Below are 21,207 nucleotides of genomic sequence, written 5' to 3' on the forward strand. Positions count from 1 at the left end.
CGTGAGATTTCGCCGCCATTTTCCGACGGCAACAGCGGGCCCCTGGGAGGCCAGTTGCTGTCTCAGGGGCCCTCCAGGAGGGCTCCTGCGACAGCAGCGGTCCTCCCAGAGGCCCGTTGCCATCACTGGGGTCCTCCAGGAGGATTCCGGCGGCGGCAGCAGGCCTCTGGTGTCAGGGGCTGGCAAAGAGGGGGAGGCCTCCAGCGCTGGTGGTCCCCGCCAGCTCTTTCCCGGCCTCTGACAGGGCCTGGGGCCCCGTCAGGGGCCGGCAAAGAGGAGGTGGCCTGGCCCCTGGGGGGTGTAAGTTCAGCCCCCGGGGGTGGAAGCTCCGACCCCGAGGGTGAGAGCTCTGCCCCGGAGGGTGGAAGCTCCGCCCCGGAGGGTGGAGGCTCCACCCCTGGCACACGGCCCCACCCCCGGGGGTGGAAGCTCCACCCCCCGGCTTCGGCCCCCAGTTGTCTGAGGGACAGCAACCCGGCCCCCGGCTCAAAAAGGTTGCCTACCCCTGAGCTAACCTATCTTCAGAACTGCATACTGTCATCTCCCTTTCTTTGACAAACACTTAGTGGACATTCATTATAGCAGGTTCTTAACCTTCTCTTCTCCAGGCTAAACATCCCCGGCTCCCAAAGTCTTTCCTCATAAGACATGGTTTCCAGACCCTGCACCATTTTAGTCACTCTCCTTTGGACACGCACCAGTTTCTCAACATCCTTTTTAAATTGTGGTGCCCAGAACTGGACACAATATTCCAGGTGGGGCCTGACCAGAGCAGAATAGAGTGGCACTATTACTCCCCTTGATCTAGACACTATACTTCTATTGATGCAGCCTAAAATCGCATTGGCCTTGTTAGCTGCCGCATCGCATTGTTGATTCATGTTAAACTTGTGGTCTACTTGGACTCCTAGATCCCTTTCACATGTAGTTCAGCCAGGTTTCACCCATACTATATCTGTAGGAGGTGGCAGAAATCTGGGAGACAAAATAATTCCTCTGAGTTTCTTTCATTCTCATACATCTAACCATTTGCCTCTCAGTATATCCCAGATGTTAAGATTTATCATAAAATATATGTCAAAGGACTAGGTTTTAGAAATACTTGGCAAGTCCAGGTGAGTTTCCACAGAAGAAGTCCGCAACTGTCATTTAAACACCACAAAAATATCAGCAAAAGTATTTCATTTCCTTCAGGTCCATGGGCAGATTTTCATAATAGCTAAATGGATGCTTTGGAAAATCTAGCCACTCTAAGGATAGTGAAGGACGTAAACTTAATTCTTTTTAGTGTTCAACCAGCTGCTTCTACTTCTCAGTTATAAATACAGATAATTAAATGTTCTGAGGGGATAAGATGGGATAAAGCTTTTAAACCTGTCAGCGTCTGAACAGTTGTATGATTTGGTGACAGGATCTGAATGATGACTCATCAGTATAGATAAACTTTACCTTGACATTCATTGAACAGCTTTTCTCATGCATTCATTCATTTCCAAAGTGAAGCTGCTACAATTCAGAGTCCAAGGAAGTGGGGAGACCAGACCAGTGGGAGACACTCTGTTCTAGAATGGGTCTGGATAAAGATCCAGAACATCTCTCCACTCTGGCCAATGCATGTCATGTCAACAAAGATGTTTGATTTTACTGGCCCATTAGAGCTTACCAGGTTTGATCCTAGTCTAGGGAAATGAACCTGTTCCAGAATTAGTGCATAATTTAAAAGATTGCTTCTAGATTAGGGATGGAAATTCCGGATTTTTCCATTTCCCAATGGATGTTGAGAAAAAGGCACTAGTATTTCTTCCCACAGTGTCAAAACATTCAGATTTTTTTAACAAAGGAAAACTCACCACAAAATGTAAAGACTGTGCATTTTCAAAAAACTCACACAGATTTACTCAAAACTGCCAACTTTCTGAAAGACAATTGTACAATTGCAGGTCTTCCTCCAGCCATGATGATTTCACTTTACACAACTTTTGAAGAAAGAGGGACAAGACAATGCAAGAATGGATAGATTAAATAACCAGAATTAATAATAAAGGTTTACTGCATACTGGAGTTTAAGGGGTTGGTTTTCTGGTCTTGCTTTATAGAAAGGCCAAAGCATGTAACATCAATCCCCTTTTGCCATCCAGTCTAAGGAACTCCCATCCCCCAAATAATGGATTCTCTGGTCTTCGAGTCTGTGCTCCTTTTCTTTCATGATCTGCCCGCCTACTCCAATTCCCCAATTCCTTCTCATCCCTGCTAATTTGGTTCATCCCTGCCAAGGCTGTTCTTTTCCTGCTGCTTTGTCCTCCACCACTCTTTTTCAGCTGACTAACAAGAATCAGAACTCTGAACTCTCAGAGTCCAGAGAGTTCAGGTAGCAAGTTGTACAAAAAGAAAAAAGAAAAGAAAAGAAAGGGCTTTCGCCAATCACAAAACACACAGCTAACATACCAAGTTCATTCCAGAGGCACAGTTATACTTTATCCACTTACCCACTGAGTACAATACCATAAAGGCACCAGATCCCATCAGATCTTGGGAGACTAAACAGGTCAGCCCTGCTTAGTACCTGGATGGGAAACTGCCAATTGATATTATTATTATTATGACATTTTATTTATAAAGCACTGTAAATTTGCATTTACAGGTGCGATAGACTGTATTTCAGAGGAAGAAATTGGCAAAACCACACCTGAGTATTTCTTGTCTAAGAAAACTGTATGAAATTCATGGAATTGCCGTATGTCAACAGGCACATACACAAACAGACATGGTTTTGAGCATACAAGTATTTTATTTCTCTGAATACACGGCAGGGCTCCGATGTATTCATTTCTGAAGCAAGGTGTGTTTTGTCTCAGAATGAATTTCAGGAGTTATAAAATGAGAATTACTGAAAATCTCAACTCCAGAGGAATTGTTTTCCATCCCTACCTGTAAGGCATGAGAAATATGGGCAAAATGTATGTAACTGACCCAAGGTGTCCATGTAAAGGTGCAGAACAAAAGAGAAAAATGAAGAGTTAAGCAGAGCTGACTCTGCCTGGCTCTTCAGCAAGGCTGAGAGCAAGCAAATTGGTCATCAATAGAAGGAGACCTTTTGTCAACTCGCTTTTACTCCATTATTGCAGTCCAACAATATGGTCCAATTGATGCCTCAGTAGCCATCTCTTACACTTTAGCAGCCTCCTTGCCCTCCTGTTGCCCTTTCAGCAGCCTTTGCCATTGTTCAGTTTGTTCCTGGCTTTCTCGGAATAATAATAAAAAACCCATATACATGCATGATCTAACCTGCTCTGCTCTTAAGTGAGTGAGTCAGTTGCCCTGAAAATTACATTAATGTAACTGGGAGTGTGGCAAGGTTCCATGCTTGCCAAAGTTATGTTCTTCTCTTGAAGCAGTGGTTATTTTACAAGCTATAATAAGCTATTCCCACCCCCCCAGCAATCTCTCTACATCTCAAAGACTGCTGGGCACAAGATGCAATAGTTGTCATGGCACCCTCTTATTTTGTGCTCATTAACTGTCTGTCACCTTAACTTGTAATGATTTTTTTTAAATTATTGCAACTTCTTTGAACATACAAGCAACTACTGGACTATTTTGTTACACAATTGACTCATCAGCTTTGTTAGTCCTTGAAAGGTGACTGAATTGAGTAGCAGCATTGGGTGGGCAGAGTATGGCCCACAGGCTGCAAGTGGCACCAAACCTCACTTTTCTTGCCCCTAAAGCCTCAGCTCCCTCATTTATTTTGATTTTTTTTAAAAAAATCACTGTGCTCTTTTGGCAATTTTTTGGGCCTGAAAACCACAAAGAAAATCCCCCAAACACAGTAAAACACACCATCTTATCACACAGAATCTACATACCTCACTGCTATTCAATACCTTCCTTGTCCTCTGTAGTCCCTCTCAAAATGACAAGTGGAAGTCACCATTTTGAGAAGGACAAAAGAGGAAAACAAAGGTATTTGGACTTGCTGTGTTTGGGGTTGTGTGCAGCCTTTGGGGGATCTGGGAAGGATTCCCCCCCCCCCCATGTGCAATGAAGTTGCTCACTCCTGCTATAGAAAGAGACAGGAGGACTACATCATATACCTTAAAGAAAAAGATAGAAAGGAACCTGCTTAGCAGTTATGTTGCTAAAGCTACCCTTTTCTTTGCTATAGCAAAAAGATGAATTTAAGAACAGAAAATTCATTTATATCAGTCTATTTCTATTCCTTTCACTCGGTTTCAGTCAGAGAAGATGTCAGTGTAGCAAATATAATGAGGTATTTTATCCCTGTTTTTCCTGGCAAGAAGTGCACTGAATCCTGAATTCAATCGCACACTTGAAAGATAAGCATATAAGCAGAAGCTTTGATCTAGAGTGATGGCTGCAATGAAAAAGGAAAGGCTTATGGAGCATGTGACTCCACATATGAGTTTTATCAAAGAAAGGGTGACATTTTTAATCTTATGCACTGGAGTGATGATCAGTGCATGTGTCTGATATTCTCTTCTGAAGTACTCCAATTTTTCTCCCACCCACCTTCAGCCATTCGATCTGGAGTTACACCTAGTGTAGGGGACAGATGAATTATTTGCTTAAAATCATAGAATCACAGAAACAGAGTTGGAAAATACAACGGCCATCCAGTCCAACCCCTTGCCATGCAGGAACTCTCAATCAAAACATTCCCAACCGATGGCCATCCTATTTAAAGACCTCCAAAGAAGGAGACTCTACCACACTCTGGGAGAGTGTGTTCCAATGTCGAACAGCTCTTACTGTTAGGAAGTTCCTCCTAATGTTGAGGTAGAATCTCATTTCCTGTAGCTTGCATCCATTAGTCCATGTTCTGTTCTCTGGAGTAGCAGAAAACAAGCTAACTCCCTCCTCAATATGACATCCCTTCAAATATTTAAACAGGGCTATCATATCACCAGGTGGGGCCTGACCAAAGCAGAATACATTGGCACTATTACTTCCCTTGATCTAGACACTGTTGACTCATATTCAACTTGTGGCCTACTAGGAGTCCTAGATCCACTTTAAGGTGTTTCTTTGGCATTGTGTTGTGTGGACACAGTACCAGAGGAGTGCTGTGATACCACATGCCATGTGGAGTGGCATGTGGCATCACACTGCCCTGGGGGGAGAGTCAAGGCATGTGTCATGTAGGTGCCATGCCCTGACTGCACCCTCAGGACGGCATTTATTGCCAGTGTGCACAGCCCCTAAGACATTCAGATTTATTCACACCTACAACTCTTAACCAGTGGGCTCTTGGTATCTACTGGGGTGTAGTCCATGGATGCTGAAGTCCCATTGTATAGAAGGGTATAGGAAAATGCTGTCCCTTATATAAAATGACAAAATCAAGCTTTGCTTTTTGGATTTTTTAAATATATATATTTTCAAACCATGGGTGGTTGAATCCACAGATGTAGAATCTGTGGACATGGAGGGTCAACTGTATTTGATGGTATTCCCTTTCCTTGTTAGCTTTGTCTCCCCTTTCTGTGGATGTTGACACTGTATTTCTCAATGCTGATCTGACATTTTAAGTTACTGCAGTGTTAGAATTTTGGGGAACTAAAGGAAAATTTATTTTGAGGGGCATAATTCTGACTGAGACACCATGGTGTTATCCACACATAGAGACCCCATAGCTACACCCCTGGGAAGCCACTCCCTCGCTGTCACTCTGCCACCTGAGGGAACTGCCTCACTCATCCTAAGGGAATCTAATGAACTGAGCAACACCAATAGGAAGCAATGCTGTATGTTCACCAGCTCTTTCAGTGAGTTTGGGGAAACATCTGAAGAAGGGGGGAAAACTTCTAAACAACCTTCTCTAAATTAAATTTTGTAGCTCCAAAGAAAAACTTCTAAATTAAGAGCATCTTGACATGTCTTCTCTGTGGGGGAGAACACAACAATGAAAGAAATTACTTCAGGGCATTGGTGGCTGGGCCTTAATGTTGTTTTAACATTATTTTCTTGTACTCCACCTACGCAGAGTGGCTAAGGTATTTGTCATAATATATGTAAAGGATGAGTCATGCAGTTGAAGAATAGCTGGTCAAACTGCCAGGATGCTCTGTAATGGAGCTGAGCTACATGGAAAAATAGTATCATAATTCAGAAGTGACAAACTGCTGAAATTACCCAAGGTTTCAGCAACACAAACAGGGAACTAACATCAGCATTTGCCCAGGGACAAGTTTCCATCAGATGTAACCATGGTTAACACGATCGGATAAGTGCTCTTATAGACCTATGACAGATCCACGTATGTAAACCTCTTTTCTACAATCTGCCCATGATAAGCAAACCTTGTAAAAGTTTCCTTTTTTGATTCTAACTCCAAGAACCATTACTACACCAGCCAGTATGGCTGGGAACTTGAGTCCAAAAACCAGGTTTTCCAAACTCTGGATAGCAAGATGCCTGGTGCTAAGCAGCTTGGCCCCAGAGCTGCCCCAACCCTTTCCAATGTAAAGGCCTGATGCTGTGTTGCTGATCATTTGCACATCCCACTGCACTGCCCAACATCCCCAACAAACAATGCTGCAGGTCACTTCACTCTGAGATCAGAATGAGCTACCCAGCCTCAATCACATGGGTAGGCACCTCGTTCTGACTTCAGAGTAAGTGACTGGCAGCAGCAGCAGTGGGTCATATTTCAAACAGCAGAACACATTTCAAATGCCATCAGAATGAAGAACTCCAGATCTTTCCAAAAAGCCGAGAGCAACTGGTGAGGTATTTAAGTATATATTAAGAGGGGTATACCCTAGTTATGGTGCTGAATGAGCTGGCTGTCATCCACCTATTCACACTAGAACCGGGGTTTGGGCTGTGCATCATTCAATTCCCCCACCAAGAGGATGAGGGGATGTCAGTTTTATTTGGCCCATGCGGACAGGTCTGCAATCATAGGTTAGCTTATTCAATAAATGAACCCCAATAGACACCAAACAAAGGTCATATTTAGTTACCTGTCAGCACATATTGTTCTCAGATTTGAAGCAACTTTCCCTATAAATTTATTAGCAGCAGGAGCATTTGTCACACCCACCTTCATTTCAGTTGATGAATTCCTGTGTGCTTTCTCTCTTTCCACCCAGTCCTCCAGTCATTCATGCTCCCCCACTCCACCCCCAACCCATGAGTAATGCCTGTGAAATAACAGCCTGCTTTGTCTAGTGGGCCAAACAAAGCAACCAGGAAAAGGTCTTTCTGTGTCTGATTTATGTATGTAGAAGTGATTGTGAAAGCAGCACCAATTGTTACTGGGAAAACACCTGAAAGACTTAAATATATTAAGACAATGAACTTTTATGAACTACACACAATCGATTTCATCGCATACATATCATAAAAGATGCTGTAGAAAAGTAATAAATCAACAAAAAAAATCTTATTCTTTGAAGTGCCCCAAGACTCATGACCAAGGAAAAATTGCAAATCTGACAAGTAAGATCCCTGTGTCAAGTTGTCATTATTCTAAGAACTCTGTTCTTCAGTGGGATGCAAAGAGACATTGCTCCAACTATTGCCTTTTATCTTTAGCTGAAAAGACTGTTAATAGGATAGATGAAAAGTAAGCCAATGAAGATAATAATTTAACAACAAATGGCTGCGGTTATTCAGAATCACCACATTTACCTGAGAGACAGTCCCATTGGATAGTTGTGATTTTTCTGTCCATTTCCATGTGATTTACTAAGGTCTGTGTTGGTACATTGACATCAGCCCAATGTTATTATTTTTAAAGGTAAATGAGGGGTGTTATTGAACTGCTCCAGCTCCTAATTGATCACATAGAGGAGTCAGTGTTTTGTTGCCAGACTGGTACAGGGAATTATTTTAATTTTATTTAAATGAAATTTAAATTTGTCAGAATCAGCAATTTCACCAGAGCCGTCTCTACAGTTTAGGATTTATTTGTGAATACATTTATCAATGAATAATAATAATAATATTTATTTGTATACCGCCCTCTGGCAAACCAATCCGGGCGGTTAACAACAGTAAAATATAAAATATGACAATTAAAAACACTTTATCCCTCCCCCCCTTAAGACAGTATTAAACAGTATAACATATTAAAACACAATATCAATGCATAAAAACAACAATCAAAAACTAAAACCCCCTGATATCCCTCTGTTGATCCTCAACCATCACTAAGATGGGGCCACGGGAGGAATGAGGGAGTCAGGGAACCTGGGCCGGGATGGTTAATCTGGAAAGGCCTGTCAGAAGAGATCCGTCTTGACCGCTTTTTTAAAGCTGTCTAATGATGTTATCTGACGGATCTCATTCGGCAGGTCGTTCCAGAGTTTGGGGGCGACAGCAGAGAACGCCCTCTGGGAGGTCGACGCAAGCCTAGATTTTAGAGGCTGCAGTAAGTTCCTCCCAGAGGACCGGAGAGCACGGGGAGGATTGTACGGGAGGAGGCGGTCCCTGAGATAGCTTGGACCCAAGCCATTTAGGGCTTTAAAGGTAATAACCAACACCTTGTACTGGGCCCGGAAGCTGATAGGCAGCCAGTGGAGGGACCTCAAAACCGGAGTAATGTGGTCCCTCCTAGATATTCCTGAGACAAGCCTGGCTGCCATATTTTGAACCAGCTGTAATTTCCGAGTCAAGCACAGGGGTAGCCCCATGTAGAGTGCATTACAGAAGTCAAGGCGTGAGGTTACCAGCGCGTGCACAACCGTCTCGAGATCCCTTACTTCCAGAAAAGGGCGCAGCTGGCGTATCAGCCGAAGCTGATAACAGGCACTCCTGACCGTCGCATTTACCTGATTTGTCATCAGGAGCGACGAGTCAAGGAGCACCCCCAGACTGCGAACACAGTCATTGGAGGAGAGTGTGACCCCATCCAGGACTGGAGGTTGCAACCCAATTCTTGGTTTCGGGGCCGCTACCATGAGCACCTCCATCTTGTCTGGATTCAGTTTCAATCTGTTTTTCCTCATCCAGCCCATTACCGCCTGAAGACATTCATTGAGGGAAGAGATGCCATCGGAATTCGAGGCCGACGAACGAGATACAGAGAAATAGATTTGGGTGTCATCAGCGTACTGATAACACCCAGCACCATGACTCCGTATTATCTCACCTAGCGGCTTCATATAGATGTTAAATAACATCGGGGACAAACTAGCCCCCTGAGGAACCCCACAAGTGAGGTACCTCTTACTGGAGCTACAGTCCCCGAGTAGCACCCTCTGAGACCTGCCCGAGAGGAAGAACCGGAACCACTGCAAAGCAGTGCCCCCGATACCTAACCCCCTCAGGCAGTCCAAGAGGATGCCGTGATCTATAGTATCAAAAGCCGCTGAGAGGTCTAAGAGCACCAACAGGGTCACACTCCCCCTGTCAATGCTCAGACGCAGATCGTCGGTCAAGGCAACCATGGCAGTCTCAACCCCAAAGCCTGTCCTAAAGCCAGTTTGAAATGGGTCTAGATAATCAGTTTCATCCAGGACAGCTTGGAGCTGAAGGGCAACCGCCCTCTCGATCACCTTGCTCAAAAATGGCAGCAATGACACCGGCCTATAATTCCTCATATCCAGGGGGTCTAGGGAAGGTTTTTTTCAGGAGTGGCCTAACTGCCGCTTCCTTTAAACAAGATGGAACATGTCCTTCCCTGAAGGATGCACCAATGATATCCGTGAGGAATCTCATCAATGCATCCCCCCCCTGGACGGCCAGCCATGATGGGCAAGGGTCGAGAGGGCAAGTTGTCTTCCTCACCTTACCAAGCAGCTTGTCCACGTCATCAGTACTCACAGATTGGAGCTGATCCAGTATGACTACATCGGCGGAGTCACTGGACGCCTCGCCTGTCGACTCTGTTTCAACGGTGGCATCTAAGTCGGCTCTTATCTGAGAGATTTTGTCTGCAAAGAAGTTGTGAAACGCGTCACAGCAGGCCGTCGTCGGGTTAAGTAAGGGATTTGGTGCAGGGGGCACCTGCGTCATTTCCCTCACCACCTTAAACAGCTCTGCTGGACGGGACTCTGCAGATGCAATACGTGCAGAGGAGAAGGCTCTCTTCGCTGCACGTATTGCCTCCCTATAGGAACGAAGAAAGTTCCTATGGCGAGTTCTGTCAGATAAGAGTCGAGTCTTCCGCCACCTGCGCTCTAGCCGTCGTCCAAACCGCTTCATCTTCCTCAGCTCTGGCGTGAACCAGGGCCTCCGATTTGGGGCGGGATGGCAAGGGCGCTTGGGAGCGATCGTGTCGATAGCCCTGTTAAGATCGGTGTTCCAGGTATTGACCAGAGTATTGAAATGAAAGATCTTCCACTAGATGAAGAGATATTAAAGCCCATTCAATGTTGGAAATATTGTTAAAAAGTTAACAGTGGACTTGAGCGAGGCACTGATTTGCTTGCATCACCATCTAAAAACAAAGCATAGAGAACTAGCTCTTGCCAACACGTTTCACCTATAAACAGGAGACACGTAGTCTGACACTGCTTCACCATGGCTCCATCCTAGAAGATCCTGGGATTTGTAGTTTTGTGAGGCACCAGCATTCTTTGGCAGAGAAACTACAAATTGTATGACTTCATAGAACGGAGCTCTTGCAAGTGGTAGCAACTGCATCATTTCTACAGTGCAGATGTACTCTGGAAAACTGTTGTATACAATTATATAGTCATCATATGTTAGCAAGGTTTTATTATCAGTGCTATTTTTTTCATTTTTTCATTTTATTTTCCTTTTAAAAGAAAAGGGATAAGCCCTTCTGTCATCATGCCCACTCTCTATGGACCTTAACTACTGCAGATTCTTCCTTCCAAGGACTGGACTACTAATAAAAAATAGCACTTTCCATCTGAGGATGGCAGAAGACCATCCTCAGATGCCAACTCCTTCTCTTTTAACTCTTACAGTTGGCCTTCCACATTTGCAGTTTCGACTTCTGTGAATTCATTATTTGCTGTTTTGATTAATATGTTCCCTCTAGGTATCTCTAGCTCCTCTGATGCAACTCTGCCAGAAGCTGACCATAGATTTGTGCTGTAGAACCTAGGAGGTCCTTGAGAAAATACTTCTCTAGCCATTTGTAGGTCCTCCTTCATGATTCTATGATCAACATCTGGCAGATATTGACCACAGAGTTGCTCCAGTGGACCTGGAGAGTCCTAGAGAGGGGTTCTATTAAGTAAAAAGAATAGTGACTTTTTATTTGTGTTTTTTCCACATTCACGGGGGTCCTTCATCCCTAACTCCAGCGAACGTGGAAGGACCACTGTATTTTAACGATTATCAGCTACAGAAGATTTTTATCTATTATTTTTACTACACTGAGAAACACTTGCTTCTCATATTATTGCTTCTCCAAGATTTTCTTGGGGTCTCCGTCTTAATTTTTGTAGAGTTTAGGCTTTTCTCCATGGAAACCTTAATCTGAGACTGAATTTGGGCAAGATTCTCTTATTGTGTGTGATATATTCTGCAGCTCTTCTACACTGCAGAAATATAGCATTTTGACACCACTCTAACTGTCATGGCTCCATCCTGTGGAATCCAGGGGTTTGTAGTTTGGTGAGGTATTCAGCTTGGTCTGTCAGAGGGCTCTGGTGGCTCTTGTTGTTGTTGTGTGCCTTTAAGTCATTTCTGACTTATGGCAATCCCATATTAACATATCAGGGTTTTCTTGGCAAGATTTGTTCAGAGGAAGTTGGCCACTGCCTTCCCCTGAGGCTGAAACCCTGGTCTCAGTCACAGACCAATATTCAAACCACTACATCACACTGGCGAGACTATAAATCCCAACATTACACAGGATAGTTATGACAGTTAGAATGGTGCCAAAATGCTTTATTTCTCCATTGTGGATTCACCCCTAGTCTCACAGTTATGGTGGAAGAGCAGGAACTCTCTAGGTATAGATGTTCCTCTAACTCCTCAACGTCTTCCTCAACCATCCTTCTGGCTTCTGACATTTTAGCAGATACTGACCATCTATTGTCAAAGATATATCTGCTGTAAGGGCTAGAAGCTTGCTTTTTTTTTAAAAAAAAAGTGTCAACTGAGATTTTGCAATTTAGTATTTCATTATACTGGACATGAGCTTTCTGTGACATTCTCTGCCATTTTTTTTTCAACATCCCGAGTTTCAAGAATGATATCTTTCTTGCTTCAGAATATTTTTGAGAGTGCATACAAGCCTTGTCAGTTTGTAAAATTCAAAACTGGGGGTGGCAGAGTGCCTTTAATAGCTGGTGAAAAAGAGATGAACCATAACAACAGCATGAAAAACTAACTGTTATTTTCATTTCCTAGCAACTGATAACAGAAATTCAGCTTGTCATGTTATTACATCTCCTGAAAAGGTAATGCTATCATGGCAAGGATGTGGTGGGAAAAGTGAAAATGTGGGCTCTACCAAATTGGCTAGGATTATTTTCTTAGGCACTTCATGCATATCAGATTGGATTTTTCCTGTTTTTTGGGGTATCTAATGGGGGTGAGGGGAGAGAGAAATGTTTTGAGGTAAACAGAATCAGAGTGCTACCATTTTATTTTTCCTAAAAAGCCCATTTTGAAGGTTGTTGGCATATATATATATATTTGATATATGTGTATGTGTGTGTGTGTGTCTTTTAATCACAGTGTGCCATTCTATACAACCCTGTTTTAAAATCAGTTTTACCGGTAATTTTCTTCTTTTTTTTAATTTCTAAGAATGCAAATATAACTACCAGCTACAAAGATGCTTTATTTTAAACTGGACCTAATGGTTTAAAGAGCACTCCAGTGCAGAGGAGGGGAAAATCAGAACCAAAGAGTACAATCCTCTATGTATCTAATTGGACGTACACCTCACAGAATTTGAGGGGACTTGTTCCCAAGTAAATATGCCGAAGAGTCAACAAAACCATTAGAAGAAGAAAAAAGCTGATTGTGTTACAAAACCTGGGAGTCAGTCCCACTAAGCATATGGTACATTACTTCTGAGTGTGCACATATAGTATGGCAGTATACCTCCCTCATCGGATTCAAATATTTCCTCATTTTTATCATTATTCTTCCAAATGTTCCTTACTGGGTGCTAAGATCATTTAGGCCGCTATCTCAATCAAATGGGATGATGGCATTAGAGGCCTAGAATAAATCTACAGAGCTCACTCATATACCAAATTAGAAAAGATGGCAATGTAGCCTATGTCTCTATGTAAGCACTTCATTTTCTTTCTTCAAAACTGCACTATTACAGAGAGGTGAAAATGAAATTTCTAGCACATTGCTCACTGGAGACCTATAGTGGGTATCCACCCAGCAGCAGAAAATAGAATGATCTCATTTAGAACATCTTTCTCCTTTTTTTGTTTTCCCCCCTCTTTAATATATACATGTAGTCAAAATCTGAGTTCATGAAGCTTAAGGATTTACTCTTCCTGCTACAAGAAAAAACAAAAAAGCAAACAAATGCAAAATGACTTCATCAGCTCTAGATAATAGATTATGCATATAACCAGAGGGAGGTATATTTAATAACTTCCCTAAAATATGCATTGGAATCAAAATGAAGAGTAATAAAAAAAAATCCAGAAGTAGAGAAGGTAATAAAATATAATCTATTATCTCAACTCATTTTTGGTCAGGAAATAATACCACAAGCCTAATATGATGCATGTGCGCCCTTATGAAAAACAGGCAGGAGAAGCTTATGGCCTTATCCGCTTTCAGTTGTGATGATGGGTGGTTAATAAGTGACATTGAGGGGCATAAAATCAAAATCATATGGACTTGGGGGAAAGAAAATGGCTTGAAAATGAAATGTTAGGCTGAGGAGGAACAACCGTAGATTTCACCTGTGCATTTTTAAGAAAGTGAAGGAAGAGTTCCTTTCTGCACATGAACTGATGTGCAGTTGATCTCAGCAACAACTCATACTTTCCTTACACCTGACAGATTCATTGTTTTTATTTGCTGCCCTTTGTAACAACTAGGGATTGAAAATATTCACAATTCCTTATTCCCAGGTCCCAAAATAGGAAGAATAATGGATCAGTGATGATGTTGCATGATTCCCTCCTGGCATTTGACATCCCTTAGTGTTGCAGAGGAACTGATTTGTAAAGAAAAATATATGCCTTTCTGTCCAAAAAATAGGTTTCCTGGGCTGAAAACAAGTCTTTTGCAGGGGAAAAATGGGTTTTCATTGGCAGAATAATTCCTCTGCAATGCTTCAGGGTATTCAAATATGGGGGGAATATTAGAAACGAATGCTCATTTTCACCGTTTGTGGGTAAAAAAACAACTGCAATTATTTTTCCTTGTATGCTTGGATGAAATAGTTGAAGATTTACATCCCTAGTAACATTTTTATAGTAGAAAGAATGGATGATAAAGAAGTAATGACAAGAAAGCAGTTTGCCATAGGGAGACCATCTGCCCTTAAGGTGTTTGGCCTATTATCCAATCCAGCATGGGCAATAGTAAGAGACTGCAGGAGTCATACAGCAAATTGAAGCAGAGCTTAGGTAACTTTACATTTTTAGACTACAATTCCCAGAATCCCACAACTAGAACAGCCAAGATCAATGAATAATAAGGGTTTTACATTCCAGTTTGGTGCACAATGCCTATTGCTTGAGACCTGAAACCTTGGAACCTCATAGAATCATAGAATCAGAATCATAGAGTTGGAAGAGACCACAAGGGCCATCCTGTCCAACCCCCTGCCATGCATACATATTTAGCATACATAAGTAATGCTTAATGCCACTGAGTTCAAAAGGTTAAAATGGACATAAATTAATTCACACTTGTCTGAGTGGGGAACACATTTGGATGGATCGGGTCCTCCTCATTTGTGACTTTTTTTCATCATGAAGGCTCTCTGCAAAAACTCTCCTGATACTGTAGCAATGCTAATGCAGAATGCTGCTCTTCCAGAAAGAAGAGTTCAGGGTGAACCCCAGGAGCTTCAGAGGGTGCATCTGTACTGTATAATATAATGCAGATCAACACCACTTTAACTACCATGGCTCCCTTTTAAAGGATCCTGAGATTTATAGTTTTGTGAGACAACAACACTCTTTGGCAGAGAAGGCTAAAAACCTTGTAAAACTACAAATCCCAGGATTCTGCAGGATGGAGCCATGATAGTTAAAGTGGTGTCAAACTGCATTATTTCTACAATGTGGATGCACCCAGAATCTTCAGGAGACACATGGTTTAGAAACCTGATTACACAAGATTCAAAAGCATGAGGAAACTTTACACATGTCCAGTTGCTTACAGATATTATCCATCAATTACGTGAGGAGGAAAGGAGGGAACACTAGAGGGGGCAGAGCTAACAAGAAGATTTCCCACTCTCTCCCTCACACCATTTTATTGAAACAGAGTGGGTACAGGGAAGACCTCTGAACAGGGCTAACATCATACACAAACATTGTGTTTGAGTATCAGGGAAACATGCTACTAGTCCTTGTTACTTGTGCCACATTTATATCACACTTTTACTTCAATGTATATCAATTGCATGGATGCAGAAGAGTCCCAATTTGTGTGGCTTGCCATGCAGCAGCTCAGTGTATATTAAATTACTAGTTTTTAAGAATTTATGCCATTCCCTTTTACCAAGTCTCTGGGATAGAGTAGAATACATATCAAATACAGTAACTCATCTATCTTTGACAATGGAGAATATAACTGGGTTCAAAACAGGTAGTTTCATAACATATTTATGCTTTAATTTAACATTCTCAGGTGTTAAGATGCTGAAGTTCACTCTCATTGGTAGTATAAGGAAATCACTGTTAGAACAGACCAAAACCCCACCCTGCCCAGAATTTTGCAATAAGGGAGCCTCTAGAAACTCACAAGCTATATTTGGAAGCAAATTATTTGAGTATCAGAGAAACATGTTACTTTGCATGTAGAATATGTGAGTATCAGGAGCATACACTACTTTGCGTGTAAAATATTTTAGTGTTAGGGAAATATGGTACTTCTCAAATAGAGTATTTCAGTATCAAGGACATATACAATTTAGATGCAAAGTATTTGAGTATAAGGGACACATGCTACTCAGCATGCTACTGAGCAGATACTCAATGTCTGGTACTGAGAAATACACACTGCCATATGAAGTTTTACCACCTTTAAGTGATAGTACCTCTCCACAATTTCAGGTGGGAATCTTTTCCTAGCCCAATCTGAAGGTTCCTGGAATGTCCTTTTGGTCTACCACTCACGTTCTATCTATATCCAACATTGCTAAGGCTAAAAAAAACAGACAGGATTGGGTGTGCACTGGGTACCAAACTCAACAGAGATTGGCTGTATATAGTCACCCTGACTAGCATCCACTGACTACATTTTCTACCATGGATTTTTCCAATCCTATTTTGAAGCCATCTAAACTAAGGCCAGTTGAAACCTATGAGTTTAAGAGTATGGATGCAGTTAATGTGTATGTTTTCCAGAGTCTAGAGCTTTGAAGAAGTTAGGTTTCTAGAGGGCAGCTCCCAGAATCTTGCAGCCAACAAGGCCCCTGGGCGATTCTGGGATATGTTCTTCAAAAAAGTAATTTTTCATGAGCTCTAATCTGGAGAACCAAAGGTGTTCCTCATGGAGGGAAAGGAATCAGAACAATGCTCAAAACATCTAGAGGAACTGGAATACACATGTATGTTTGAGAATTCAGTACAAAGGAAGTTAAGAGGAATTATAGTTATATGAAATGAAGCAAGTGGAAGGGAGGGGTGATGCAAATATTCTTAACCAGGCACATTTTAAAACAAAACAAAACAAAACAAATAATGCACCTTTTAGAATGTTGAAAGCCCCGAGAACAAAACTGCTCCCCTGGTTTCAGTAAATGATAAGTGTTTTGATCTCAGTGAACATTGGACCCTTTCAAAGCACAGTGTTTGGTCCTGGAAACTAAATTAACCCTAATTCTGATGTGGAAGCATCCTGGAGCTAGATTATAGATCTGAAGTGAATGATACCACTGTTATTACTGTAATGATTATCATACTTCCATTTCTCATGCACTGCTTGCCATTTTCAGATATTTATGAGAATATGCAATTTACTCCTTTAGCAGTTTAGTTACTGTAAATGGCATATTTATTCATTCTTCCTTCACTTCTGCCTTCAAACTGTTCACACAGAGAGTTATGTGTATCATTGTTTCTAAAATAGAAATGGGGATGAGGATGCAAGAACTCTCTCTCCTTCATTAGCTAGATTCAATTGGGAAATCTGCCCAGACACCATAAACAACATAACACTGTCTAATAGTATGCATTACATAAAATATTTATTGATTTATTGGTTTTATATCCACCTTTCTCCCAATAGTGGGACCCATTTTTTAAAAAAACATCCAGCAGAGAAGGGCAACACACTCACCCCACACAAATACTATCAAAAACCTGCCTAAATAAATAGATCTTTGCCTATCAGCAGAAGGACAACAGGGAGTTCCAAAGCCTAGGAATAGTCAGCAAGAAGGCACCCCATGTGTCCTCACCAAACATACCTGTGATGAAAGCAAGAAGAAGAGAAAGGTCTCCCCTAAAGATCTTAAAATGCCAACAATCTTAAAACTCCATATAGGGAAGTTTTATATGGGACTGTTGCATTTTTATATGGATAGGTAAAAATGCATGTAATATATTTACTATAACACTTAGGTATGCTAACAAATTGATGTCACATTTAAGGCATATGGCTGGTTTCACTCCTCCTCCCACATATCTACAAAGGGAAAGCAGAGGAATTATCTCTCACAAACTGCTGTTTTAATCCTTCACTTTTTCCTGCCTGGGTAAGGAAGAGGAGGAACAAACCCAAGAAGAGAATCCCTGCTATTTCTGATGAATGAGCTACAATACTAAGGGACAGTGCTTGGAAAGGTGGGCGGGGGGAAAACAACAGCTTGCAAAATTCACCAGCCAGCATCATCACTAGCTGGGAGAGTCTAGGAACAATGGCCTGGTACAAACCACCCCAAAAGGGTTGTCTGGCAGCAGCCTGTTGGCCTGTGGAGGGACACCGCAACAGCCAAACTGTTCGGCCTCCTTCTGCCCCAAAAAGAACCCAGAAAAACCAGGTTATTTTTAGGACGGCGCATGCACATCACGAGTGCGCCACTGGCACATTTGTGATATAAGTGACATGCAGTGACATCTATATGCTGCATGTAGCTTACATCAAGATGGCGCCCCCTATGTGGATGGGAGGCTGCCATTAGGATGCTGCTGTGACGTGCTAGGGTTCCAGAGCATGCAGTTGTCGCTTGCTCCAGAACCATAGTATTGGCAGCGGCACACCCCTTTTCACTTTTCTCGGGCCATTATTAAAAAAATAGTAGCTTTTCTGGATTGTGGCAGTGACATCACTAGGGCCACCCAGTGCAGTAAGTCATGGTGTCACACACACCCCATTGACCTCTTTCTGTACCACACCATATAGAATCCTTCATGTTTTTTGTACTAATGTTACACATAAATCATAATTCTCATATGTCACTGAATGTGATGGCAATAGTTGATACATAAACAACTTAGCAAAATTAAAATTATACCTTTAAATTACAATATCGTACACACAGCTTAAATGTATTTATGTGTGCATTGTTTCAAAACTGAAATTTTGGTAAGATGTGGGCTTTTTTAAAAGAAATAACATTTTTAAAATTAAAGTTTACCTTTGAAATTAAAAAATATATATTTAAAAAAAAACCCGAGGCATCTCCTTTCTCCTCCCATTGAGCCTCACCCCACTCACTCCATCTCTTCTGCTGAGCTCCAGTATTTTGAATGGATGCAGATGAATGCCACAGCCCATTTCTGAACCCCCAGCACCCACCTAATGATGCCCCTGGATTGCAGATTCCCTGTGTGCCAGCCTCCTTAGTTTGGGAATGGTTAGATATCCTCTCTTAGGACCTTATCACATGAGCAAAATTTGAAGTTATCCCAGGGTCACTGTGAAGGCAATGTGAAGGCAATGCAGGGGCAATCATGGGGTTTCAAGTTGGTTTATCACACAACACCGAAAGCATCCTAAACACAATTGGGGGTCATTCCATTGTCATTCCACGGTTAGGTAAATTCGGGGGGAAAGAGGATTTACCTAACCCTGCAATGACCCTGGAATGACCCCCAATTGTGTTTAGGATGGCTCCTGATTGAAACCCCATGATTGCCCCTGCACTGCCTTCACACTGACCTTGAGATAAATTCAAATTTTGCTTGCGTGATAAGGCCCTTGGTTTAAGCAAATCACATTTTCCAAGTTTTAGATATGAGAAGCAGAAACTTTGGATCTCCTTACTGGAGGAAAAAATGAAAAGAAGAGGGAAGCATATGAGCCCAAGGCTAATAACTCCAAAGCTTATGTCTGAACAGAGCCTCACATTAACAGCACACTTCAAAGAAAAACCCAGTTTTAACACAATAGGCCTGATTACAACAAGCAAATAAGAACAGGCTGTATGCAAGAAACTATTGTTCAAATGCAAAATCAGTTTTATGAGAAACTTGTAAAAGTTACTACTGCTGCCTAACATAAGTAACCTTGCTTTGTCAATGTTCCTAAATAGGTTCTGAAATTAGAACTTTATGCATTTTTGTCTTCATAATAAAACTAGGCACATTGGATTAATCCAATAGCTATGCATTGTTACATTTCTCCCACTTTACAGAACTCTTTGGGATGGGGATGTATTTATCAAAACCCGTCACCAAAAAGAAATGGATAGAACAGGATATAGATTACATGTAAAGTTTGCTTTGACAAATAACACTGAACCTTCCTTTGAAATCTTAACATGAGTAAAACAGGTTTTCTGCAAGGTGGTGTGCTGAGGTTGAAAGTACCCAGATGGTGAGCAATAAAGCTAATGCCGTGTTCTTTCACATAATAATTCAGTTCTAGGCCTTTATTGTGAAAGCCAAGCACTTTTCACTGTACATGGTTGGAAACTGGAAGAACTGCTAAATCAGATGTGTCAAATCAGCACAATGGGTGAAATTACACATTTCTCTGGAGTTCTGTGATTGGATTTTTCAACTCCCTACTACATGTTTGTTATCTGGAAATGGCCGGGGGAGTGGATGGGTGGATATAGATCAGGGCTCCATTGTAGGAAGAGCTGAACCTTTTGCTGGTGCACCCATTTTCCAACTTAAAATCTGATTTAATTCAGCACTTGTGCTCAAACTTTTTCTCATGACTCATGGGAAGTAGAAAAGGCTCAGAGCCTGAAAATTCAACAAAAGGAAAGGTCAAATACTTCCTCCTACACATACACACTCACAGGTTCCTGTCCAAACTTCTCCCTGTCCTGCAGCTGTGGGAGGAGCAGTGTTACCAAATTGCCCTTGTCAAAACTCCCTGAATGCAAGTCCCTGAATTTCTGCAAAGGTCCCTGAATGGGGGTGGGACTTCTGGTCAGGGGCGGGACTTCTGGGTCAATGAGAAGGGGTTTTGGTCAGGGGTGGGGTTTCTGGGGTGGGAGGTATGTCCGCCATTTTGGGGGGGCGGGAACTTCTATGTCAGCCATTTTTTAGGGCGGGAACTTCCAGGAAAGTATTAGGTTTGGATTCCCCATAATTATATTTAAATTCCCAGAATCTTCCCTGAAATGTGGCAAATCCCCCAAATGGCCCTGAAAGCTTTCAAAAATCCCTATTTCCGGGGAAAATCCCTGAAACTGGCAACACTGGGGAGGAGAAGAGGAAACTAAGTTAAGAGTCCCAGTCCCACAAGCCCAACTTAATGTGTACTTTGGCCTTGGGTTGTGCTATTTTTGAAGCAAAATCAAGACAGGTGTCATCTGTTAAATACTCTGAGAAAATTAGCAGAGAACATAGCTAGCAAGCAATTAGCATTTCTTACCTTTAATCTTTCTGTAACACCATCAGTGAAACTGACTGTGAATTCAGCAATTTTGGGCACTCTGAGTTTTCCTTTGTTCTTCTGGTCTGGCTGATATTCTGTTCTTGTTTTCACAATCACCTAGAGTAAAGGTGGATAGGTTATCATTATTGAACAAAGCAAACAAGTCCTTGTCTTAAATGTGATTTCCTCTTAAGTATCACCAAGAACAAATGATATTCCAATTGAACTGGTACAATCCATACTGACAGAATCTAGTGCTAATATATGTCAATATATATGGAAAACAAAATGGTGGCCAACAGACTGGAATACATCCCC

The 21,207-nt window shown here is 41.9% G+C and overlaps 1 protein-coding gene across 1 annotated transcript in view; it reads right to left on the reverse strand.

Moving 5' to 3' along the window:
- The window catches only part of LOC149284463 (neuronal vesicle trafficking-associated protein 2-like), a 98,917-nt gene that overhangs the window by 34,461 nt on the left and 43,249 nt on the right, over positions 1-21,207 (reverse strand). The window contains exon 3 of the mRNA XM_089496689.1: positions 20,887-21,006. Coding sequence (XP_089352815.1) covers positions 20,887-21,006 — 120 coding nt within the window. The remainder of the gene's footprint in view (positions 1-20,886; positions 21,007-21,207) is intronic.

Source organism: Sceloporus occidentalis, unplaced genomic scaffold (genome assembly GCF_023333645.1).
Source record: "Sceloporus occidentalis isolate IW3139 unplaced genomic scaffold, rSceOcc1.0.p SCAF_92, whole genome shotgun sequence".
Taxonomy (NCBI): Eukaryota; Metazoa; Chordata; class Lepidosauria; order Squamata; family Phrynosomatidae; genus Sceloporus; species Sceloporus occidentalis.